Source organism: Triticum aestivum, chromosome 5D (genome assembly GCF_018294505.1).
Source record: "Triticum aestivum cultivar Chinese Spring chromosome 5D, IWGSC CS RefSeq v2.1, whole genome shotgun sequence".
Classification (NCBI taxonomy): Eukaryota; Viridiplantae; Streptophyta; class Magnoliopsida; order Poales; family Poaceae; genus Triticum; species Triticum aestivum.
This window is the reverse complement of record NC_057808.1, coordinates 314,887,699-314,914,131: the sequence shown is the minus strand read 5'-3', so window position 1 is coordinate 314,914,131 and position 26,433 is coordinate 314,887,699. Positions and strand designations below refer to the sequence as shown.

At 42.9% G+C, this 26,433-nt stretch overlaps 1 protein-coding gene across 1 annotated transcript in view; it reads right to left on the bottom strand.

Annotated features, from left to right (window-relative positions):
- Positions 1 to 1,879: 1,879 nt before the first annotated feature.
- The window catches only part of LOC123124758 (uncharacterized), a 76,924-nt gene continuing 52,370 nt past the window's right edge, over positions 1,880 to 26,433 (bottom strand). The window contains exons 3-5 of the mRNA XM_044545318.1: positions 8,902 to 8,914; positions 2,134 to 2,258; positions 1,880 to 2,029 (exon numbers count right to left, since the gene is read on the bottom strand). Coding sequence (XP_044401253.1) covers positions 1,880 to 2,029; positions 2,134 to 2,258; positions 8,902 to 8,914 — 288 coding nt within the window. The remainder of the gene's footprint in view (positions 2,030 to 2,133; positions 2,259 to 8,901; positions 8,915 to 26,433) is intronic.

Here is a 26,433-nt window from a genome sequence, read left to right as displayed (position 1 = left end):
TTTACCTTAGTTAGCTCATAAATGATCAATTTTACCCAAGTTAGCTCTAAAATGACCCATTTTACCTAGACTAGCTCCAAAATGATCCATTTTACCTATGTTAGCTCTAAAATGACCCATTTTACCTAGGTTAGCTCCAAAATGACCCATCTTACCTAGGTTAGCTCCAAAATGATGCATTTTACCCAAGTTAACTCTAAAATGACCCATTTTACCTAGATTAGCTCATAAATGATCCATTTCACCTAGGTTAGCGCACAAACGATCAATTTCACCTAAATTAGCTCATAAATGTCATATATTCTTCTTCTTCTTCTTCATTTTCTTCTTCTTCTTCTTCTCCAAAATGACATAAGTTAGCTATGAGTTAGCTCTAATATGCTTAGTTCACTCAAAGATGGCATAATTAGCTAGGTTGGCTCCATTTTACCTATGTTGGCTCTAATATGCTAAGTTATCTCTAATATGCTTAGTTTCCTATAGGTTAACTCCAAAATTACTTATGTTAGCACAAAATGACCAAGTTAACATAATAAGCTTAATTATAGTCTTCTTCTTCTTCTTCTAGTATTCTTCTAGTCTTCTTCTAGTATTCTTCTAGTCTTCTTCTTCTTCTTCTTCTTCTTCTTCTTCTTGTTCTTCTTCTTCATTTTCTTCTAGGTTAGCTCCATTTTACTTAAGTATGCTTACTTCTTATAGTCTTCTTCTTCTTCTTTTTCTTCTTCTTTTTCTAACATCTTGTTTATCATTTTGCAGATTTGATTTAATTCATGGAAGCTTGCATGGATGGAGTGCTTCTTTTCCATTTGTGCTTTTATAGATGGAGTGCTTGTTTGGATGAACTATGTTTCTTTTGTATCGATGAACTATGCATGTATGGTAGGATGACACTATCGTAATATGTATGGTTGGATGCATGTATGTGGAACTTGCTATGTATGGTTGATGGAACTATGCATGTATGATGAAATTATATGTGTTGGATATCTCATATGTTTGCTGTGAACTTGCCATGTGAAAAATATATATGTATAATCTATTTGCTATGAAAATGGTTGGGTATAAGAAAAAACAGAAAAGAGGCAATGCAGGCTCTTTGCCGTCCGCCGCGGACGGCAAAGAAGCCACGTGGCAACCACCTGTGCTTCCTGGCAGCTGACCCATTTGGTCAGTTTGCCTACAGTGGCAGACGACAAAGGCTTGATGCTCTTTGCCGTTAGCGGCGGACGGCAAAGGCTGCCGTTAGACGCCTAACGGACTAACAGCGAATTTATTGTCGTCGGCTTTCTTTGTCGTCCGCCGCTGATGGCAAAGGCCCATTTGTCGTCCGCTTCAGAAAGCAGACGACAAATAAGCTTTTTACCGTAGCCTACTTTGCCGGAGCCTTTTGCCGTCCACGGCAGACGGCAAAGGCCTTTGCCGTCCGCCATCCTTGCCTTTGCCGTCTGCCGTGGCAGACGGCAAAGTAGCTGATTCCTGTAGTGCATGCCCAAAATTCCTCCTGTTGGACCGTGTGCTGATGGGAATCCTTGAAATAGCCTCGACATCCATGGGCAAGAAATGCCTGCTAAGCTCAGCCCTGTCCCACCAACCTGCTGTTGCGTTGATCAATTCAGATACTAACGGGGGTGGCGCATCTAAAATGGCCACCACCGGAGATAAACGTTGTGATCTTGGTATCAAGCTATCCTGCCATACATGAGTCGACTGCCCATTACCTATTCTCCGAATAAGACCAAATTTGAGTATGTCTCTGCCTTCAATTCAAAGCACGCCACACCTTGGAGGGTGATGAACCAAGGGTTTGCCTGTTGTATATCGGTGTCTGGATCATAGACGGACTTGATAAGTCTCGCACTGAGGGTTTTTAATCCGATGATTAGCTCACAGTGGTTTCAGAGATGCTGCTGCTGCTCTGGCCCGCCGCGGCTTCGGAGATGCTCTGCAGGGACAGCCGCCAGTGCTGGCCCTTGCCGCTCCCGGCCGGCTGCGCGCCACCGGAGCCCCGGTGCTGGTCCTTCTCCCCCCGCTGCTTCGCATCATGAGGAGGCAGGAGAGCGTATAGGAATCAACATAGCGCTTATGGCATTTGCAGTTAGGAAGAGACCATCGTCATCAGGAGAATGGGGAGGCACTGACCTTGTCAGAGGCGCCCTGCTCCGGCCCGTCGCCGCGCCGGAGCTGGTCGTGCTGCTGCTTGATGGCCTCGCACTGCCGCATCTTGTCGTTCTTCCTCGCCCGCAGCGCCTTGGTCACCTCTGCGCACCACGACACCAATAGGCATCGATTTTTGTTTGGAAAGAAGGATGATCCCCGGCCTCTACATCTGGGAGATGCATGCGGCCATTTTATTGATTATTCTCGAGAATCTTACAAAGTAGAACAACAATTGACATGTCTCCAATGTATCTACTTTTTCTCACGCTTTTCCTCTTGTTTTGGACTCTAATTTGTATGATTTGAATGAAACTAACCCCGGACTGAAGCTGTTTTCAATAGAACTACCATGGTGTTGTTTTTGTGCAGAAATAAAAGTTCTCGGAATGGAACGAAACTTTGCGAGGATTTTTTATAGTATAAATAAGGATTTTTGGAGCCAAAAACCACCAAAGAGGGGCCCCTGGTTGGGCACAACCCACCATCGCCAATTCCATGATGCTCCCCACTGGGAGTGAGTAATTCCTTCGTAGGCTCGCTGGTCAGTGAGGAGTTGGATGAGATTCATCATGTAATCGAGTTAGTTTTATTAGGGCCCGATCCCTAGTGTCCACTATGTTCTTAGACTGGTGTTGCTATGACTTTGCCATGCTTAATGCTTGTCACTTTAGGCCCGGGTGCCATGAACTCAGATCTGAACTGTTTATGAATTTCATCATTATATCCATGTTTTAGATCCGATCTTGCAAATTATAGTCACCTACTACGTATTATGATCCGGCAACCCCGGAGTGACAACAACCGGGCCCACTCTCGGTGATGACCGTAGTTTGAGGAGTTCATGTATTCACTATGTGATAATGCTTTGTTCTGTTCTCTATTAAAAGGAGGCCTTAATATCCCTTAGTTTCCAATATGGACCCCGCTGCCACGAGAGGGTAGGACAAAAGATGTCATGCAAGTTCTTTTAATAAAGCATGTATGACTATTTACGGAATACATGCCTACATTATATCGATGAACTGGAGCTAGTGCCGTATCGCCCTAGGTTATAACTGTCTCATGATGAATATCATCCAACAAGTCACCGATCCAATGCCTACGAATTTATCCTTATTGATCTTGATGTGTTACTATTGTTATCATCACTGCTACACTTGCTACAAATTACTGTTATCACTGTTACTGTTACCGTTGCTGCTGTCACTACTATCAAAACTATCAAACTGCTTTGCTACTGATCACTTTGCTACAGAAAATTAATCTCCAGGTGTGGTTGAATTGACAACTCAGCTGCTAATACCTTCACATATTCTTTGGCTCCCCTTGTGTCGAATCTATAAATTTGGGTTAAATACTTTACCCTCGAAAACTGCTGCAATCCCCTATACTTGTGGGTTATCAAGACCTTTTTCTGGCACCGTTGCCGGGGAGCATAGCTATATTTGTTGAGTCACTTGGGATTATTATCATATTATCACTATGAAGAATCTGAAGGATCCTAAACCGAAGATATTTCCCTCAAGTACGAGGGGAGGTAAGAAACTGCCATCCAGTCCTGCTTTAGATTCACCTTCTGTTATGAGTAAACTTGCAACACCACCACATGCTATGAATCCTGATATGTCGCAAGTTATTGATGATGCTACTTCAACTATGAATGATGCTTATGATTATGCTACCTTCCCTTGATAATGATGTTGTGCCACTAGGTGAATTTCTTGATAAACAAATTGCTAGAGTTATACAACATGATGTTGTTGAATCTAATGATGAGCTTGAAACTGAATCTCCTGAAACACCTGCTAGAACTAGTCTTCCTAGGTATGAATTGCCGAAGGTACAGGAAGGTTATGTTATGAGTGAAGAAACAACTAGAGATATTCTTGCTTGCAATGATAGAGATGATCTAGAGAAATTACTATGCAAGTATAAACAAAAATCTTTAAATGCTAGAATGAAATGTGATAGTAAGTTTGCTACTTCACCTATCTGTATTTATGATAAGGGTTATGAATTCTTTGTCGACCCGGAGTTAATTACTTTGGTTGAATCTGATCCTTTCTATGGTTATGAAACTGAAACTGTTGTGGCACATCTTACTAAGTTGAATGATATAGCCACCCTTTTTACTCATGATGAGAAAACTCGCTATTACTTTATTCTCAAATTATTTCCGTTCTCATTAAAGGGTGATGCTAAAGCTTGGTACTATACTCTTGCTCCTGGTTGTGTGCGTAGTCCCCAGGATATGATTTATTACTTCTCTGGAAAATATTTTCCTGCTCATATGAAACAAGCTGCCTTACAGGAAATATTTAACTTTGTGCAAACTAAAGAAGAGAGTCTCCCACAAGCTTGGGGGAGGCTTTGCCAGTTACTTAATGCTTTGCCTGATCATCCTCTTAAGAAAAATGAAATAGTTGATATATTCTATAATGGACTAACCGATGCTTCTAGGGACTTCCTAGATAGTTGTGCTGGTTGTGTTTTCAGGGAACAAACTATTGCTCAAGCTGAAGAATTATTGAATAACATATTGAAAAATTATGATGATTGGACTCTTCCTGAACCACCGGATAAACCCACTCCGAAGAAGAGGGGTATATTATATCTCAGTCCTGAAGATATGCAAGAGACAAAAAAGAAATCTATGAAGGAAAAAGGTATTAAAGCCGAGGACATTAAAAATTTACCTCCTATTGAAGAAATACATGGGCTTAATACACCACCACTGCCTAAGGTGGTAGAGGTAAATTCTCTTATGAAGTTCAATGAAAATGATAATCCTCACAATATGCATCCTAGCAAATGCCTTTATGAGTTCGAAAACTACATTAGAAAACAAGATCACTTCAATGCAAATGTTATGAAACAACTGAAATATAATTCTGATATGATTGCTCGCTTGAGTGACTTGTTATTTAGAATATCAAATGATGTTAGAGGTGTTGGAAAACATGCTTCTATGGTTCAAACTCAACTAGAACAAGTTGCTAAATCACAAAGAGAATTGCTTGATGAAATGAATCATAATTTGCATGACTTTGCTGTTAGAGTTACAACTAGAGGAGGTAAAATGACTCAGGAACCACTTTATCCTGAGGGACACCCAAAAAGAATAGAACAAGATTCACAAAGAGCTAACACTAGTGCACCTAGTCCTTCTAAAAAGAAAAAGAAAAAGAAAAATGATAGGACTTTGCATACTTCACTACAAAAAAAGACACTTCTGTGATGATACGGGTTTGTCACAGTAGGTCACGTTTTCTGTCATGCATGTACATCCATGACAATTTTATGACAAAATCAAGATAGTCATACTTGTGCTGTCGTAGAAGTGTTCCATGACATTACCAAAATTATCATCACGGAAGTGTCCACTTCCATGACGATAAATGACGCGTCATGAAAGTGCTTTCATCAAGGGTGACTGACACATGGCATCTACTGTAACGGGTCGCCGTTAAGCTATCGGGTCTAGTTTCGGATCCGATAACCCGTTAACAGCCCGGGCCAATGGGGATTTTCCACGTGTAAAATTCTCATTGGCCGGAGGAAACACATGTTGGCTCACGTGGCACCACTCATTGGACAGGAGGCGCCTATGATAGGTCGACACGTGGCACGACCCAACAGTGGCCCATTCCGGTGAAAAAGGCCGGCCTAGTAAAAATTAGCAGGCCGGCCCATATAAGGCCTACTTGTGCCAGGTCCATTTAAGCCCAGGGCCCATGCGAGATGTGCCAATTCGGCCCGTCAACGACCCGTTAAATATTTGACACCATTGCAGCCCATCTCAGTTCGAGCCCGTTAACAGCCCGCTATATATTTGGGCTCAATATCGGCCCGATGTGATTTCGGCCTATTAACGGCCCATTCAAGGGATGGGCCAATTTTCGGGATGTACATCTTTCGGCCTTTTAGCGTCCCATTTAAGTGTTGGGCCAATTTCCGGCCCGGTGTGTCTATCAACCTGTTGATGGCCCATAAATGAGTTGGGCCATTCGTAGTCGGACCTAAGTTTTGGCGTTTTAGCGACCCATTTAAGTGTTGGGCCAATTCCCGGTCCGGTGTGTCTTTCAGCCGGTTGACGGCCCATAAATGAGTTGGGCCATTTGTAGTTGGACCTGAGTTTTGGCCTTTTAACGGCCCATGCTCTTCATGGTCCAATACCAGCCAGGTTTCTCTTTCGGCCTGCTAAAGGCCCACAACACAGTTGGGCCATTTACTGTACGACCTGACTTTCGGCCTCTTAGTGGCCCATACTCTTCATGGTCCAGTACGAGCCCGTTGTCTCTTTTGGCCTGCTAAAGGCCCAGAGTATAGTTGGGCCATATGTAGCCCGACCTTAGTAACGGCCTGTTAACGGCCCGTGAAATCAAATGGGCCAACCTATCGCCCACTTCGATGTCGGCCTGTTAACGACCCGGGAGGTAAGAGGGCCGACCATTAACTTTCGGCCTGGTAATGACCCATTAACTTAATGGGACCACTAAAGTTCGTACATGTATTTAGGCCCAATTAGATAATTTGAGCCCATTACGACGAGCAATTATGCATAGGACCAAAATCGATCAAGCAAAGGTACGGCATACAGGGAAAAACGTTGCACATCCAGCATATATTGCAGGAAATTACATCCACTGGGCAATCAAAGATTGATGCCAGTGCAAATAAATGAACAGAACCTAACGATCTACAACATCACAATCTGCAACCTCAGCGCGGATGATGCCCATAAGCATGTGGGCAAGTTCTTGCTGCTTTGCTTCACTGTCTCTGAAAACATTGATCAGTTGTTGTTGCGCACGAATGTGCACCTCTGATTCCTCCACCATTTCCATCATTGCTTCAGCCATTAATTGGTTCACAAACATACATTTTTTCGTTGCATTCGAGACAGAGGAAACTGAACAGATTCAGATGGCGATTTTGGCAGGCTTGTATTATTGATAGTGGAGAGTTGATACGTCTCCATCGTATCTATCATTTTTTTATTGTTACATGCTATATTATATTCTGTTTTGGACATTAATGAGCTTTATTATACACTTTTATATTATTTTTGGGACTAACCTATTAACCGGAGGCCCAGCCCAGAATTGTTGTTTCTTTGCCTATTTTAGAGTTTCACAGAAAAAGAATATCAAACGGAGTCCAAACGGAATGAAACCTTCGGGAACGTGATTTTCGGAACGAACGTGATCCACAGGACTTGGACCCTACGTCAAGACATCAACCAGGAGGGCACGAGGTAGGGGGCGCGCCTACCCCCTAGGCGCGCCCTCCACCCTCGTGGGCCCCACATTGCTCCACAGACGTACTTCTTCCTCCTATATATACCTACGTACCCCCAAACTACCTGATACGGACCAAAAACCTAATTCCACCGCCCCAACCTTCTGTACCCGTGAGATCCCATCTTGGGGCCTTTTCTGGAGCTCCGCCGGAGGGGGCATCGATCACGGAGGGCCTCTACATCAAAACCATAACCTCTCCGATGATGTGTGAGTAGTTTACCTCAGTCCTTCGGGTCCATAGTTATTATCTAGATGGCTTCCTCTCTCTTTTTGGATCTCAATACAATGTTCTCCCCCTCTCTTGTGGAGATCTATTCGATGTAATCTTCTTTTGCGGTGTGTTTGTTGAGACCGATGAATTGTGGGTTTATGATCAAGTTTATCTTTGAACAATATTTGAATCTTCTCTGAATTCTTTTATGTATGATTGGTTATCTTTGCAAGTCTCTTCGAATTATCAGTTTGGTTTGGCCTACTAGATTGATCTTTCTTGCAATGGGAGAAGTGCTTAGCTTTTGGTTCAAACTTGCGGTGTCCTTTCCCAGTGACAGTAGGGGCAACAAGGCACGTATTGTATTGTTGCCATCGAGGATAACAAGATGGGGTTTATATCATATTGCATGAGTTTATCCCTCTACATCATGTCATCTTGCTTAAAGCGTTACTCTGTTCTTATGAACTTAATACTCTAGATGCATGCTGGATAGCGGTCGATGTGTGGAGTAATAGTAGTAGATGCAGGCAGGAGTCGGTCTACTTGTCTCGAACGTGATGCCTATATACATGATCATACCTAGATATTCTCATAACTATGCTCAATTCTGTGAATTGCTCAACAGTAATTTGTTCACCCACCGTAATACTTATGCTCTTGAGAGAAGCCACTAGTGAAACCTATGCCCCCCGGGTCTATTTTCCATCATATTAATTTCCCGACAACAAGCTATTTCTGGCGCCGTTTTTATTTTGCTTTCTTTACTTTGCATCTTTATCATAAAAATACCAAAAATATTATCTTATGATATCTATCAGATCTCACTCTCGTAAGTGACCGTGAAGGGATTGACAACCGCTTTATTGCGTTGGTTGCGAGGATTTATTTGTTTGTGTAGGTGCGAGGGACTCGTGCGTGGCCTCCTACTGGATTGATACCTTGGTTCTCAAAAACTGATGGAAATACTTACGCTACTTTGCTGCATCACCCTTTCCTCTTCAAGGGAAAACCAACGCAGTGCTCTAGAGGTAGCAAGTAGGATTTCTGGCGCCGTTGCCGGGGAGTCTACGCAAAAGTCAACATACCAAGTACCCATCACAAACCCTTATCTCCCTCATTACATTATTTGCCATTTGCCTCTCGTTTTCCTCTCCCCCACTTCACCCTTGTCGTTTTATTCGCCCTCTCTTTTCCGTTCGCCTCCCTCTTTCTTTTTGCTCCTCGCACTTTCTGCCGTTATGTCTGAAATTGGGGAAACTATTGTCGATATGGACAATAGTAATGACATGGAAAATTCTGATGCTCCTGCTGAAGAACCCCCTACCTTACATACAAAAAAATTCTGAATTGGTAGTGGTAATATTATTGGAAAAGGGGTTATTCAAGATTTCTTTACTTGTGCCGGTGCTTTACCTTCTATGGGTAGTTCTATTCTTCATAGAACCAGTAGTCTTGCGGACACTATTGCCATGCTTGTAGTTGAACTTGAAAGGCAATTTATGCACATGCACCCTTGCATACAAAGGATTTTCCTAGAATTTTCTAATATTGAGCATTCTTCTGTTAAGCGTGCCGCTACTATCTTTTTGGCTCATGAGTTCAGATTTATAATAAAAGAGGCCAAAGAAATCTTTGCGCACTATAGGGTGGACGCTGGCCGTCCTCCCACAGAGACTATTTTATTTGATCAAGAGGAAATAATGCGTTTTCAGTCTCTAGACTATGTTGCTTTTAATGAAAACCTTAGAAAAAAGGTTCCTACCAATGTTCTAGTTGATAGAATTTCTGAACTTAATAATGATTTTGCTATTCGAAATAATGAGCTAGGATATTCTCTCGAGTATAGGCTCACAAAGTTCTGTCAGAATAATGCTTATAATGATGAATTGGTTGTGCAATACGAAGGGCCGAAGGAGGAACCTATACCTCCTAAAGTTGATCTTGGGGACTTTTGTCCCATTAAATTTAGCCCTTTTGATTACTTTTGCTTGCCTCAAAGAAAACTTGCTGCTGAACGTAGAGAATATGAAATGAGTTTTCATGATCTATCCTATTATTATGGCAATACCTAGATCTATCCTTGCTTTTATGCCTAGCTAGGGGCGTTAAACGATAGCGCTTGTTGGGAGGCAACCCAATTTTATTTTTAGTTTTTTTGCTTTTTGCTTCTGTTTAGGAATAAATCTTTGATCTAGCCTCTGGTTAGATGTGTTTTTATGTTTTAATTAGTGTTTGTGCCAAGTTTAACCTATAGGATCTTCTTGGATGATAGTTATTTGATCTTGCTGAAAATTGCAGAAACTTTCTGTTCACGAAAATAATTGTTAAAAATCACCAGAACGTGATAAAATATTGATTCCAATTGCTGCTGATCAATAAACAAATTGTCTAGGTCGTCCTATTTTGGCTGAATTTTTGGAGTTCCAGAAGTTTGCGTTAGTTACAGATTACTACAGACTGTTCTGTTTTTGACAGATTCTGTTTTTCGTGTGTTGTTTGCTTATTTTGATGAATCTATGGCTAGTAAAATAGTTTATAAACCATAGAGAAGTTGGAATACAGTAGGTTTAACACCAATATAAATAAAGAATGAGTTCATTACAGTACCTTGAAGTGGTGTTTTGTTTTCTTTCGCTAACGGAGCTCACGAGATTTTCTGTTAAGTTTTGTGTTGTGAAGTTTTCAAGTTTTGGGTGAAAGATTTGATGGATTATGGAACAAGGAGTGGCAAGAGCCTAAGCTTGGGGATGCCCATGGCACCCCAAGATAATCTAAGGACACCAAAAAGCCAAAGCTTGGGGATGCCCCGGAAGGCATCCCCTCTTTCGTCTACTTCCATCGGTAACTTTACTTGGAGCTATATTTTTATTCACCACATGATATGTGTTTTGCTTGGAGCGTCTTGTATTATTTGAGTCTTTGCTTTTTAGTTTACCACAATCATATTTGCTTTACACACCTTTTGAGAGAGACACACTTGATTCGGAATTTATTAAAATACTATATGTGCTTCACTTATATCTTTTGAGTTATATAGTTTTTGCTCTAGTGCTTCACTTATATCTTTTAGAGCACGGTGGTGATTTTGTTTTATAGAAACTATTGTTCTCTCATGCTTCACTTAGATTATTTTGAGAGTCCTACAAAACAGCATGGTAGTTTGCTTTGACAATGATAGGCATTCAAGATTAGTAAAAAAAAAATCTTATGAGTGTGTTGAATACTATGAGAAGTTAGATGCTTGATAATTGTTTTGAGATATTAAGATGGTGATATTAGAGTCATGCTACTTGAGTGGTTTTGAATTTGAGAAATACTTGTGTTAAAGTTTGTGATTCCCGTAGCATGCACGTATGGTGAACCGTTATGTGATGAAGTCGGAGCATGATTTATTTATTGATTGTCTTCCTTATGAGTGGCGGTCGGGGACGAGCGATGGTCTTTTCCTACCAATCTATCCCCCTAGGAGCATGCGCGTAATACTTTGCTTTGATAACTTGTAGATTTTTGCAATAAGTATATGAGTTCTTTATGACTAATGTTGAGTCCATGGATTATACGCACTTTTCTCCTTCCACCATTGCTAGCCTCTCTAATACCGCGCACTTTTCGCCGGTATCATACACCCACCATATACCTTCCTCAAAACAGCCACCATACCTACCTATCATGGCATTTCCATAGCCATTCCGAGATATATTGCCATGCAACTTACCACCGTTCCGTTTATTATGACACGCTCCATCATTGTCATATTGCTTCGCATGATCATGTAGTTGACATCGTATTTGTGGCAAAGCCACCATTCATAATTCTTTCATACATGTCACTCTTGATTCATTGCATATCCCGGTACACCGCCGGAGGCATTCACATAGAGTCATATTTTGTTCTAAGTATTGAGTTGTAATTGTTGAGTTGTAAGTAAATAAAAGTGTGATGATCATCATTTTTAGAGCATTGTCCCAAGTGAGGAAAGGATGATGGAGACTATGATTCCCCCACAAGTCAGGATGAGACTCCGGACGAAATAAAAAAAATTAAAAAAAGAGGCCATAAAAAAAGAGAAGGCCCAAATAAAAAAAATGAGAGAAAAAGAGAGAAGGGACAATGTTACTATCCTTTTACCACACTTGTGCTTCAAAGTAGCACCATGATCTTCATGATAGAGAGTCTCCTATGATATCACTTTCATATACTAGTGGGAAATTTTCATTATAGAACTTGGCTTGTATATTCCAATGATGGGCTTCCTCAAAATGCCCTAGGTCTTCGTGAGCGAGCGAGTTGGATGCACACCCACTTAGTTTCTTTTGTTGAGCTTTCATATACTTATAGCTCTAGTGCATCCGTTGCATGGCAATCCCTACTCACTCACATTGATATCTATTAATGGGCATCTCCATAGCCCGTTGATACGCCTAGTTGATGTGAGACTATCTTCTCCCTTTTTTGTCTTCTCCACAACCACCATTCTATTCCACATATAGTGCTATGTCCATGGCTCACGCTCATGTATTGCGTGAAGATTGAAAAAGTTTGAGAACACTAAAAGTATGAAACAATTGCTTGGCTTGTCATCGGGGTTGTGCATGATTTAAATACTTTGTGTGGTGAAGATAGAGCATAGCCAGACTATATGATTTTGTAGGGATAACTTTCTTTGGCCATGTTATTTTGAGAAGACATAATTGCTTAGTTAGTATGCTTGAAGTATTATTATTTTTATGTCAATATTAAACTTTTGTCTTGAATCTTTCGGATCTGAATATTCATACCACAATTAAGAGAATTACATTGAAATTATGCCAAGTAGCATTCCACATCAAAAATTCTGTTTTTATCATTTACCTACTCGAGGACGAGCAGGAATTAAGCTTGGGGATGCTTGATACGTCTCCAACGTATCTATAATTTTTGATTGTTCCATGCTATATTATATTCTGTTTTGGACATCAATGGGCTTTATTATACACTTTTATATTATTTTTGGGACTAACCTATTAACCGGAGGCCCAGCCCAGAATTGTTGTTTCTTTGCATATTTCAGAGTTTCGCAGAAAAAGAATATCAAACGGAGTCCAAACGGAATGAAACTTTCGGGAATGTGATTTTCGGAACGAACGTGATCCAGAGGACTTGGACCCTACGTCAAGACATCAACTAGGAGGGCACGAGGTAGGGGGGCGTGCCCTCCACCCTCGTGGGCCCCATGTTGCTCCACCGACGTAATTCTTTCTCCTATATATACCTACGTACCCCCAAACTACCTGATACGGAACCGAAAACCTAATTCCACCGCCGCAACCTTCTGTACCCGTGAGATCCCATCTTGGGGCCTTTTCCGGAGCTCCGCCGGAGGGGGCATCGATCACGGAGGGCTTCTACATCAACACCATAGCATCTCCGATGATGTGTGAGTAGTTTACCTCAGACCTACGGGTCCATAGTTATTAGCTAGATGGCTTCTTCTCTCTTTTTGGATCTCAATACAATGTTCTCCCCCTCTCTTGTGGAGATCTATTCGATGTAATCTTCTTTTGTGGTGTGTTTGTTGAGACCGATGAATTGTGGGTTTATGATCAAGTTTATCTTTGAACAATATTTGAATCTTCTCTGAATTCTTTTATGTATGATTGGTTATCTTTGCAAGTCTCTTCGAATTATCAGTTTGGTTTGGCCTACTAGATTGATCTTTCTTGCAATGGGGAAGTGCTTAGCTTTGGGTTCAATCTTGCGGTGTCCTTTCCCAGTGACAGTAGGGGCAGCAAGGCACGTATTGTATTGTTGCCATCGAGGATAACAAGATGGGGTTTATATCATATTGCATGAGTTTATCCCTCTACATCATGTCATCTTGCTTAAAGCGTTACTCTGTTCTTATGAACTTAATACTCTAGATGCATGCTGGATAGCGGTCGATGTGTGGAGTAATAGTAGTAGATGCAGGCAGGAGTCAGTCTACTTGTCTCGGACGTGATGCCTATATACATGATCATACCTAGATATTCTCATAACTATGCTCAATTCTGTCAATTGCTCAACAGTAATTTGTTCACCCACCGTAATACTTATGCTCTTGAGAGAAGCCACTAGTGAAACCTATGGCCCCCGGGTCTATTTTCCATCATATTAATTTCCCGACAACAAGCTATTTCTGGCGCCGTTTTTATTTTGCTTTCTTTACTTTGCATCTTTATCATAAAAATACCAAAAATATTATCTTATCATATCTATCAGATCTCACTCTCATAAGTGACCGTGAAGGGATTGACAACCCCTTTATTGCGTTGGTTGCGAGGATTTATTTGTTTGTGTAGGTGCGAGGGACTCGTGCGTGGCCTCCTACTGGATTGATACCTTGGTTCTCAAAAACTCAGGGAAATACTTACGCTACTTTGCTGTATCACCCTTTCCTCTTCAAAGGAAAACCAACGCAGTGCTCAAGAGGTAGCAAGAGTGTCTCTACCACTACATCATTATATAAATTAGGAGGGGAACCAAACAGATTAATCATGAGTTATTGCCATATTACCTGGCCTAGATTTATTGGAAAGAAACAATGGGGTTGCCTTGCTATTTTCAGAGTTTGTCTTCTTATCTACAGCAGCCTGCACCAAATTAACACACTAGCATTGCTATCATTGGCCAGGTCAGATAATAGGAAAGCAACATTGACACAACGAACGTTTGGGCAAGTAGCATACACCAAATTAACACATATGGCACAGCTATCATCAGCCAGGTAAGGTAATACGAAAGCAACATTGACAAAATGAATGAATTGGCAACCAGAGCAACACTACAATTCATTAATGTGCATGCTATGAGATAGTACACTCATGCAGCTCAGTATGCAAAACTATCAGCTAGTTTTCCTTACAAAAATCAACATTGACGCCTTTAACATTTTGCTACAACTAATTTTAGATCAGATAAAGGTTGGATTCACGTAGATTAACAAAATACATGCTAATGTAAAAATATAGTGATATACAACAAGTACTTACATCAGCATTGGAGCACAGAGAATTCCCGCAAGATATTTTCCTCGAATACGATCCCAATGGAGGAAGTCTTCTATCGGTTAACCTTATTTTCTAAAAGAGAGATGAGTAAGAAACATGTAGAAAATATGATCAGAATGCTATAAAATTTCATGATGCGAGGATACACACATGCTTCTTAGAATGGAGTTGACATATTTTTCTAGACTGGAGCGGACTAGTTCTTTGGCCACTGGAATCTGCTTATTATCAGTGGGAGTTGGGTTTCTCTGTGTTGGAGCAGTATCTATGACAACTGGAGTTGGTTTATTATCTCCTGGCGTTTGGATCTTTTGCAAAGACCTGGTTTGTAACCCTTCAGGTTCTAACATAGACGTCTTCCCCTTGCATGCCTTATATAGAAGAATGGTGCTTCAATTATAAAACATGCTACAACAGAGATGGAATATGTACTGAAGAATAGAAAGGCATGACATATTGACATGTATTCCCTCCATACGGAAATAAATGGATGGGTCTAGGCGTATTTCAGTTCTAGATACATCCAGTTTTATCCATTTCTGCGACATGTAATCCGGACGGAGGGAGTATGATGTAAGAGCTAGGGATACGACATGACAACATTGTAAAAAACACTACCTGAATGTAAAACTGTATGCTAGCAGAATACATACATAAAAACACTAAGGCAACATATGCATGTATGATTGGGAAACTAAGATGGCATTGCAAGAGACCACTAGAAAAGCACTTCAATGTAAAAAAACATGGTATGGTAGACAGATGAAGTACATACTGATGAATAACAATGCATAAGATATTGAGAAGCATGATGTCCAAACTAAGTAGATGGCATTGAGAAAGGGTAGAATGACAGTACTTGAATTTGAAAACATGTTATCATGAATGGAATAGGTACTGAAAACAGGAAGGCATGCCATATTTACATGCATGATCAGCAGGCTAAGCACAAGGCATTGCAACAGAGTAGATGCACTCGAGGACATTATATGCATGCAGTACCCATATCAAGGGCCAAGCTAGAGCAAGGACCTTATGGGGTGAATAGGATTCATCATCTTTCCGCAAGTCTTGTGAAGAACTGCCTTTACATGTTCCATCATATTGGGTATCATTGACGTCAAGTTTGTTGGCCGTTACATTGCTCCGTGAGGTTCTTGTGGATAATCAGTGTGTGCAATTATACCTGACATGCGTGGAAGACAACTAGTAGTTAGATTTATGTAATGAGTGCCTATAGGAGACAACATAAATAGTAGGGGGGTTAACTAGCTGCAACAGGTCTCAAAAACTAAAGGGAGAACACATATGAAAGATACAGAATATGTATCGTTTGTACTCGAGATTAACTAGATGGCACACAAAAGTATTAAGGAACAACATAGGTTATACTAGAAGTGGTATAATATTATAATCACCGGCCTGTGGGATAGCACTGGCTGATGGATGATAACTATGGAACAACGTTACCTAAAGAACAAGTCTCTTAGTTGAATTATGGAACAACGTTAACTCCTGAACAAGACCCGTAAGAGACCAGCATGAATATACAGTGAAATGTGATAATCTATTTTCCATGCTTAGATGAATAACAAAGCCATAAATGTTGCACACAAGTAATATGAGGGTACAACCTATCTGGCCGCCATCCATAGGATTGAGCATCATGTGCTGACTTGTCGATGGCCCTGCAGTTGTTGTGGTTGTCCCATCTAAAACTCTATCTCACTCGCACTCGATAGACCCATGTAAAACTCTATCTCTCTCCCTCGTTCTCTCTCCATCTCACACGCTCGCACACACAATATCATGCCTAGCCAAGTATGATGGTCTCTCACTCAAATGTAGGCACATGCAGCCCCCCTATATGTGTATGACTAGCTAATCTTAGTCTCCATCACAAACATGTGCATGGTCTATCTCGATTTCTCTCGGGGCATCTTTCTATCGCGCACGCACCTCCCTCGATCTCCCACCCATATAGTCCCCTCACGATCTCGAGAGGATCTCTCTATCACAAACACACCCTCTCTCCCTCCCCATGCGTCCATGTTCACCATGTGTCCCTCTCGACCATTGTTCCTTGTTGGCCAAACCTCTATTGGACATGTGCTATAGGGGTGTCTCTCTCCGTTGCAAACAATCACGCACTAGCTATCTTCGTGTATCTCCTCACCTCGCTTTTCTATCTCGGAGATGCATGCGTGATATGTTTGCATAAGAAACGAAAAAACACACCCTCTCTCTAATTTATCATTTGTTGTCCCTTTCTCGTTCACACACATACTCTTTTTGCACACTCACTCATTCTCCTTCACACGCACTTGATCTCTCTCGACTTAGGCACTCTCTTCGGTCCATAGCATATAGATTTAATGAAAAGTCAAACATCACAAAGTTGGACCATGTTCGTGGAGAAAAACATTTACATCTAGAACGGCAAACATATACCATTAGATTCATCATGAGATGTAGTTTCGTATGGTGTATCTTTGGTATTGTAGATATAAATAACATTTGCGTAAACCTGATCAAAGTTCCCAAAGTTTGACTTCTAAAAAATTTACATGCACTGCATTATCGAGCGGAGGAATATCTCTTTCCCCCTCTCAGCTATCTGATGCACCACTCAGCCTTATCGGGGCTCCTCTATCTCTCTCAAACTTTATATCTCCCAGGTTCACACATACACATGTCTCGCTCGCGCTACATATAGACCCATCCAACACTCTCCGCCCTTGTTCTCTCTCTATGTGACACGCACCCCCTAAGTACCATAATCCCTCACTCCATCATAGGCGCACGCACTCCCCCCTAAGTATGATTATCTCTCACTAGCCATGCGGAACACACACATTGTCTCCTTCCATCCATACGTCTATCTAGATATCTCTCGGGGTACCTTCTATCGCGCACACACCTTGTCACTCGATCTCCCACCCATGTAGTCCCATCACGATCTCCAGGGGATCTCTCTATGACAAACATACACTCTCTCCTCCCCATGTCTGCATTTTCTCCGTACGTCTCTTGCGACCTCTCTCCCTTGTTTGTCAGACCCCTCTTGGCCACGTGCTAGGGGTCTTTCTCTCTCGGTTGCACACAACCACACACTATCTCCTCACCTTGCTTCCGTTGTCGAAGATGCATGTGTGATATGTTTGCATAAGACACACACACCTTTTCTCTACTTTTATCGTGTGTTGTCCATGTCTCTTTCACACACGCACACACACTTTTTTCACTCACTCTTTCTATTTCACTCTCTCTCTCTCTCTCTCTCTAGTTAGGGACTCTCTCACGTCCATAAGCATATGGATGTTTTGAAAAGTCAAACCTCATAAAAGTTTGACCAGGTATATGTGGAGAAAAACATTTACATATGGAACGATCATTAGATTCATCACAACATGTACTTACTTCATACTACCATTTATCTTTGGTATTGTAGATATAAGTAATTTCTTTATAAACTTGGTCAAAGTATCAAAAGTTTGACTTTAAAAAAATGTTGGCACTACATTATCGAACGGAGGGATGAGCTCTTTCTCTCTCTGCTATCTCTCATGGGCCTCCTCTCTCACTTGAACTCTCTATACCGACGGATTATACGCTCATTGTGTTAGCGTATAGCTCCATATATTGTTTAGTTGACTGGTCAACCGGTCCACATGCTGCCTTGTCAGCTCGTATTCTCTATCTTCGTGTGCTGGCCCATGTGGCAGTGGGTGAAAATAAGTAAACTAGAGGCCCATCTGACACGCGGTGAAATAAACAAAGTTGAAACCACTCGGGGTAGCACCCCGCACGCTAGTAAACTGAGGGCGCATTGAGCACACACTTCTTCCGCGTGAAGGACGCACTCGCGCACAATTCACCACTGCGCGGCGGCATGCACAGAAGGACGCACTCGCGCACACCCAGCAGGCCAGCACACCACACACACCAGCACATGTGTACACCAGCGTCACCGCCGGTTGAGATGGATGGCGAGGCAGCCAACAAGCGGAGCCGGCTCGAGCCAAAACCGCATCCGGCGAGCATGGACTTCATCAGCAGCCTCCCCGACGACATGCTACTCGTCATCATCGGCCTCCTCCCCACCAAATCTGCCGTGCGGACCGCCCTGCTCTCCCGGCGGTGGCGCCTGATACGTCTCCAACATACCTATAATTTAGGAAGTATTCATGCTATTATATTATCCAGCTTGGATGTTTAATGGGCTTTACTATGCACTTTTATATTATTTTTGGGACTAATTTATTAACCCAGAGGCCAGTGCCAGTTTTTGTTTTTCTCCTTGTTTCAGTGTTTCGCAGAAAAGGAATATCAAACGGAGTCCAGATGGAATAAAACCTTCGGGAGAGTTATTTTTGGAACGGAAGCAATCCAGAAGACTTGGAGTGTACGTAAGGGAAGCAACGAGGAAGGCACGAGGCAGGGGGCGCGCCCTCCACCCTCGTGGGCCCCTCATGGATCCACTGACCGACTTCTTTCGCCTATATATATCCATATACCCTAAAACCATCGGGGAATAGAATAGATCAGGAGTTCCGCCGCCGCAAGCCTATGTAGCCACCAAAAACCAATCGGGACCCTGTTCCGGCACCCTGCCGGAGGGGGGGAATCCATAATCGTTCAGGTACAGCACTCATATTCTTCTACGTCTTCTTGAAATTCACATTTTTAAATTTCTTCTTGATGTATTTACGACCGTCTTCCAGAAAATGATTCCCACAAGCTTCACCCAGTCTATGCGCACAGTGAAGATCTTGGCAATAAAATCTATCGGCCCCAATCTAGATCAAGTTTTTGGATTCCTTACATGCTTTCCGTGCACGGAGAAGCTACTCATCGAGGTGAAACTTCTTTCCTATTTGTAAATGGTAATCACAATGTAGCTCAATTTTTTCGTAATTATCTCAAATTACGATGACAACTGCAGTTTTCAAAACTGCATCTACGCACTGCGCCGAAAGAAATGTTTCTAGTATTTTTTCTCACGTGAGCACCTGCATCGTTTTTTTGTTGTACTACTATAGTAGCCTAGGCTAGTCATAGTGGAAAGTAACTTAGACTAGTAACTCTATGGTTACCCTAAGAGCAAGTACTACCTCTGTCCTGGTTTACTCTTCCTATTTTGTAGTATCAAAATTTGACCATAAATTTAACAGACAAAATGTTAATGCATGTCACTAAAAACTATATCGTTGGATTCGTATTTGAAGATAATTTCAAATGGTATAATTTTTGGTGACATGCATTGGCATTTTCTTAGGTAAATCTATTTTTTTAAGGAGGATGACCCCCAGCCTCTGCATCTAGGAGATGCATGCGGCCATTTTATTGATTATTCTCGAGGACCTTACAAAGTATAACAACAATATGCCTGAATCCGCCATCTTAGGTAAATCTATGCTCAAAATTTTACACTAAATACGAGGTAGTACAAAAGTGGACTATAATGGCCCTCCACTATGTAGGCCAAAACACGTGACAAATTCACTTGTGATGCATTTGGCATCGATGCCCCTCCATTGCTCACCTGGTGCTCCAATCTGGATCACCTCCTTTGCTCCGTTGCCAAATTAACTCACGCAATGAAAAAACACTTGCGTGGGAGAGAGAGGACTGAGGCAATAAAAAAACACTTGTTTGGGAGAGTGAGAGGCTGGTGTAGTTGGTTTGATTGATATGTTTATACATGTGGGTATGTGTGCACACCGGTGCCAACTCTCTCACATCGCGAGAGCGGTGCCAAAATCTTTTGATTTGACATCGATGCGTATTATGTGGCATACTTTTGAGAAATATGGCATCGGCCACATAGTGGAAGGCAACAAATGCCCAAGCTCTTCATGTGCTCCTAGGTAAATGAGAGGAAAGAGAAAGAGAGAGTGAGAGAGAGAGAGTGAAAAAATATCACTAGCCAGCCAACCCTATCGTATGAGCGAATGATATTGGTACCTCTTGATGACACAGCAATCTTATACAGCCAGCTGCTCTAATATGTTCTCTTCTTTTGCAGATAAAAAAAGACCCGAAAGTGAAAAATGTGCTGCACTATAGCAATCTCATCGAATGCCTTGATCTCCATCTTACAGAAATTGATTTGATCGACTACCGAGGCAGCACATCTGAGATTAAATTGGCCAGGTTCTTTGTTCTGGAGGCAAGTGTGCTCAAGGTAATGAGGTTTGGCGTTCTCTGGCGCAACAATGAATGGCGTGCTGGTCGCCGCAAGCGTCTAAGCCTAAATGACAAAGTCTCTACAGAAGCTGAATTTGTTTTTGAAACATCAAGTGGCCAGAGACTCAAAAATTTATTTGCCCATTAGTGACTTGTCAGGGCGGTGGATTTTAGTTTGTACGATAATGCTGCATCCACCTAAAGTAACGAAAGTTCTTACGTAAACTTCCTAGATTCCCTCTTTGTAGGTGCGGCATTACTCCTAACATTTGTAATATCAGTTTGAAACTTGTAATACTGCCGTGTCCTATTCCCGCGTTTTCAAAATCCTGCGAATCAAAGAGGTCCTGAGTTGGTGATGATGTTGTGCCTGCCATCTTTCACCAATAGCCGTCGGATCTAGATCTGACGCATACAAACCAAACTTCTCCAGTTTACAAAAAGATGCCCGCACTTGTTCCCTATTTACAAACAACTCCTTGTATCTCACAATCAGCCTTATCTCCTCCCACCACATCTAGAAGGCCATGGGAAAATTTGGCGCAATGGCCGCTGCCGGCACCGTCCACCCCCAATCTTGGTATTCCATGCAATGCACGGGCATCTACGCACGGGAAATTATGTCGAACACGGCTAGTTGTAAGGAGGCTAGCTCTACAGCCATGATGATAGTGACTGCAGACGGTGAGGCTGACTTATGTTATGCCGAACACGGCGCCTATACTCAGGTGTCATCTTCGGCGCAGGGTCTTGTCACTTCACTGCGACGAGCAGCACGTAATAATTTGACAAACGGGTAGTACAGTGCTACTACGTTGGTAGTACTACTACTAGTACTAGCACCATCGTCTGGATTTAGTAGTACTACCATGTCCATCTGGATTTAGTATTTGACTAGCAATATCTAGTAATGCATGTCACAAAAAATGCACTACTCCCTCTGTAAATAAATACATAGTGTATTGTTTTATTCCTTCCGGTAGATGGCTCAAATCTGAAGTCTCATCAATCAGACTACTATTGTACTCACCGAGCGCTCAGCTTTGGCCCTGTTTGGATACTCTAACTCAGAGATAGGTTAGAGTTAGATTCTAACCCTGAACCCACCCTGAACTAACTCTAACCAAAGAGGTGTTTGGATGGCAGGGTTAGATTGATAATAAATGCTCTGCTGGATTTGGCGGAGCGAGCCCTGGCCGAGGCAGACGGGGACGTGCCCGGCAAAGAGCCGCGCTGGCCTCTCGCGCAGCCCGCCGACCGAATCCGCGTCTCTACGCAAGGAGTTGCGCTGGCCAAGGCCGACGGGGATGGGCCGCGCAAGGAGCCGCGACTGCTTACCGGCGTGCGGACAGGCCGCGGGAGACGAGGGGGTATGCTGCAGGGAGAGTGAGAGGAAAAGGTGTTTTTCTAGTGGTTCCAAGGCGAACTAACCCAAATGAGCACCTCTTGGGTGGGTTAGATTTTTTGGGTTGGTTAGATGCATCTAACCCAAACTAACCCTCCTGTTTGGATATTTTTGGGTTAGTTGAGTCCAAACTAACCCAAACTAACTCTAACTCATGGAACCAAACAAGGCCTTTGTAAGCTACCAACAAAAAATTGCAATCAAAGACTACTATTGTACTCCCTCCGTACTGGTGCATTAGTCACGTTACGAAAACCAAATAGTGATCCCAATACTTTTAGGTGCTGTGCATTAACTACCCACCTCGTTCCCTGTTTCTTGCCACGAAAAAAGAAATCACCCAATACAAATACGAGACGTGGGGTGCATATGCATCCAATGACTTGAGACTACTCCCTCCATCTAGGTGTATGACTAGGCACAATGAAGAGTAACATACACTAGTAACATATACATATCCCTAAACTATGTTACTACCTTTCATAGTGGGTAGTAACATAAGTATGGTAACATGCAAAGCCTCATTTATTAGGTTATAAACTCATATTGCATTGGACATGTGATGTTACAGTAATAACTAGCTAAGTTACTCAAACTACCTCTCGCCTCATTAACTCATTGCCACATAAGCAAATTCGTTGAGTTGGAATCGATGTTACTGCTGAAGTTACTCCCACTGTGGCTAGTCTAAGTCATCTTAGAGCAAGTGAAAAAGAGGAGTGGGCTCTCATGCAAGAGCCTAGCTATATGCGGATTCCTAGGCCGATATACAATAAATATTGAGAAAGAGAGAGAGAAGATGAGAAAAAGTAGTACTCTTATAGCCAGCCTTATAGCTAACCTTATTGTATGAGTGTCTACAAGTGATGACTCTACTATGACATGGCAACATCATATAGCCAGCAGCTGGCTATACTATTAAGTATTAACCATGCTCTTAGGTTGTGCACCATGACCAAGACGAAGGGGAAAGCGAGAGAACTTAATGTATTTTTGCTAATTAATAGGATTACATGCAATGAACTAACCACTGCATGTCATGTTTGGTAGTCTCAAGTCATTGAAAGCATGCACGACCCACATCTCTCATTGGTTGATATGTCACGAAATAAGAAACGAGGAGGGAGTTAATGTACCGTGCCTAAGTGTTTTGGGACGGAGGGGGACGCAGCTTCATTGACTTACTGCACCTGCGTTTGGGTGAATGACACGTGGGCCCAACAGGTGGCTGGCCCACCTGTCATACAACCAAAGGCAGGTGCAGTAGAGGGCCGAGGAGTAGATGGCCAACACACACGTGAATGCAGCGCAGTCTGCACTTCTCATATAAAGGATCCCTGCCAGTCCAATCTATGAAATCCTACGCACCTACGCACCCTAACCAAGGGCAAGAGTGATCACTCCAATCGCAAGATCAGTTGACTAGAAGCTACACCCATGGAGGCGATGAGCGCGAGCATCAGCCAGCTGTGCCAAATGCTCCATGTCGCCGGCCTGCGGCCTGGCACCGAGGAACGTCTCCAGGTCGTGCTTGAGGCCGCCAGGGCGAGAGGCCGCTTGGACGACAGCTTCGTCTCCTTGTTCTACAAGGTCCTCGTCGGCTTCCTCGACAAGTTCACAGGTGTCAAGAAGCTCGCGGACGACCTTGACGTACGCCTCCAGCCCATGCGCCCAGGCTCTGTGATGCCCGCCACCCTCAACGGCCTCTATGTTGACAACCTCTTCGACGCACTGGTGGCCCTGCGACTGCCCGCCGTCGCGCCGGAGAATGTCCACCTCGAGGTCGCGCTCACCGCGCAGCGCCTGGCGCAGCAAGACACCATCAACATAATCACCCATGTCTACGCGCAAATCGTCCACAAGGACTACTACGTGCCAGAGGAGGACGATAGGTCGCTGGCCTTCTTGATCCGCAGGGCAACCTTGCACGGCATTGTTCAGAAGCACGTTCAGCTTGCCGCCAACGCCGCTGCTCCTCACACATCGGTTGGTGACCCGGTGCACTAGGGCGTGAGGATGTCGTTGATGGATCCGTATGTATCTTTATCTTTCCGTCAAATCCATGTAGTAGTATATGGTACTACTAGTAATTATCTTACCTTTCACATCAACTTCGTAATTTTCGTGTGTACTCCATGCATGAACCGCGCCAGAACCAAACTTCTCATTACTCTAGGGAAAATCGTTATTTCTATCTATCGGTCGCGCCATGGAGCAGAACCAAATTTTACAAGTTACAAGTTCAAAAGGAAAAGCCTGCCGTGTTCACGTCGCACCCCCACACGGTTGGTCCGGCACGCCGGGAATGCGTGTTGTGTTGCATTTTCACTTACAAGTGGGACCGCAGTTGAGCAAACCGACTATCGGCAAACCCCCACCCCGCCCATTGCACGATGGCTGAGAAAGCAGGAGGGAGAAGAGATGGCTGTAGCACGGACTCCTGGAAAATTGGTGTCGCATGGGACTCGTGTGGGTGGTGTGTGCCATACTACTAGACGTGAATGCTAGTTATGGCCCATGCCACCCCACCATATCGAGCCTATATCGAGGTGCTGGTTACGTAGAACAAATTTCCTGGAGTCTGATACGTCTCCAACGTATCTATAATTTTTGATTGTTCCATGCTATATTATATTCTGTTTTGGACATTAATGGGCTTTATTATACACTTCTATATTATTTTTGGGACTAACCTATTAACCGGAGGCCCAGCCCAGAATTGCTGTTTTTTTGCCTATTTCGGAGTTTCACACAAAAAGAATATCAAACGGAGTCCAAACGGAATGAAACCTTCGGGAATGTGATTTTCGGAATGAACGTGATCCAGAGGACTTGGACCCTACGTCAAGACATCAACCAGGAGGGCACGAGGTAGGGGGCGCACCTACCCCCCCCCCCCAGGCGCGCCCTCCACCCTCGTGGGCCCCATGTTGCTCCACCGACATACTCCTTCCTACTATATATACCTACGTACCCCCAAACTACCGGATACAGAGCCAAAAACCTAATTCCACCGCCGCAACCTTCTGTACCCGTGAGATCCCATCTTGGGGCCTTTTCCGGAGTTCCGCCGGAGGGGGCATCGATCACGGAGGGCTTCTACATCAACACCATAGCCTCTCCGATGATGTGTGAGTAGTTTACCTCAGACCTTCGGGTCCATAGTTATTAGCTAGATGGCTTCTTCTCTCTTTTTGGATCTCAATACAATGTTCTCCCCCTCTCTCGTGGAGATCTATTCAATGTAATCTTCTTTTGTGGTGTGTTTGTTGAGACCGATGAATTGTGGGTTTATGATCAAGTTTATCTATGAACAATATTTGAATCTTCTCTGAATTCTTTTATGTATGATTGGTTATCTTTGCAAGTCTCTTCGAATTATCAGTTTGGTTTGGCCTACTAGATTGATCTTTCTTGCAATGGGAGAAGTGCTTAGCTTTGGGTTCAATCTTGCGGTGTCCTTTCCCAGTGACAGTAGGGGCAGCAAGGCACGTATTGTATTGTTGCCATCGAGGATAACAAGATGGGGTTTATATCATATTGCATGAGTTTATCCCTCTACATCATGTCATCTTGCTTAAAGCGTTACTCTGTTCTTATGAACTTAATACTCTAGATGCATGCTGGATAGCGGTCGATGTGTGGAGTAATAGTAGTAGATGCAGGCAGGAGTCGGTCTACTTGTCTCGGACGTGATGCCTATATACATGATCATACCTAGATATTCTCATAACTATGCTCAATTCTGTCAATTGCTCAATAGTAATTTGTTCACCCACCGTAATACTTATGCTCTTGAGAGAAGCCACTAGTGAAACCTATTGCCCTCTGGTCTATTTTCCATCATATTAATCTCCCGACAACAAGCTATTTCTGGCGCCGTTTTTATTTTACTTTCTTTACTTTGCATCTTTATCATAAAAATAGCAAAAATATTATCTTATCATATCTATTAGATCTCACTCTCGTAAGTGACCGTGAAGGGATTGACAACCCCTTTATTGCGTTGGTTGCGAGGATTTATTTGTTTGTGTAGGTGCGAGGGACTCGATCGTGGCCTCCTACTGGATTGATACCTTGGTTCTCAAAAACAGAGGGAAATACTTACGCTACTTTGCTGCATCACCATTTCCTCTT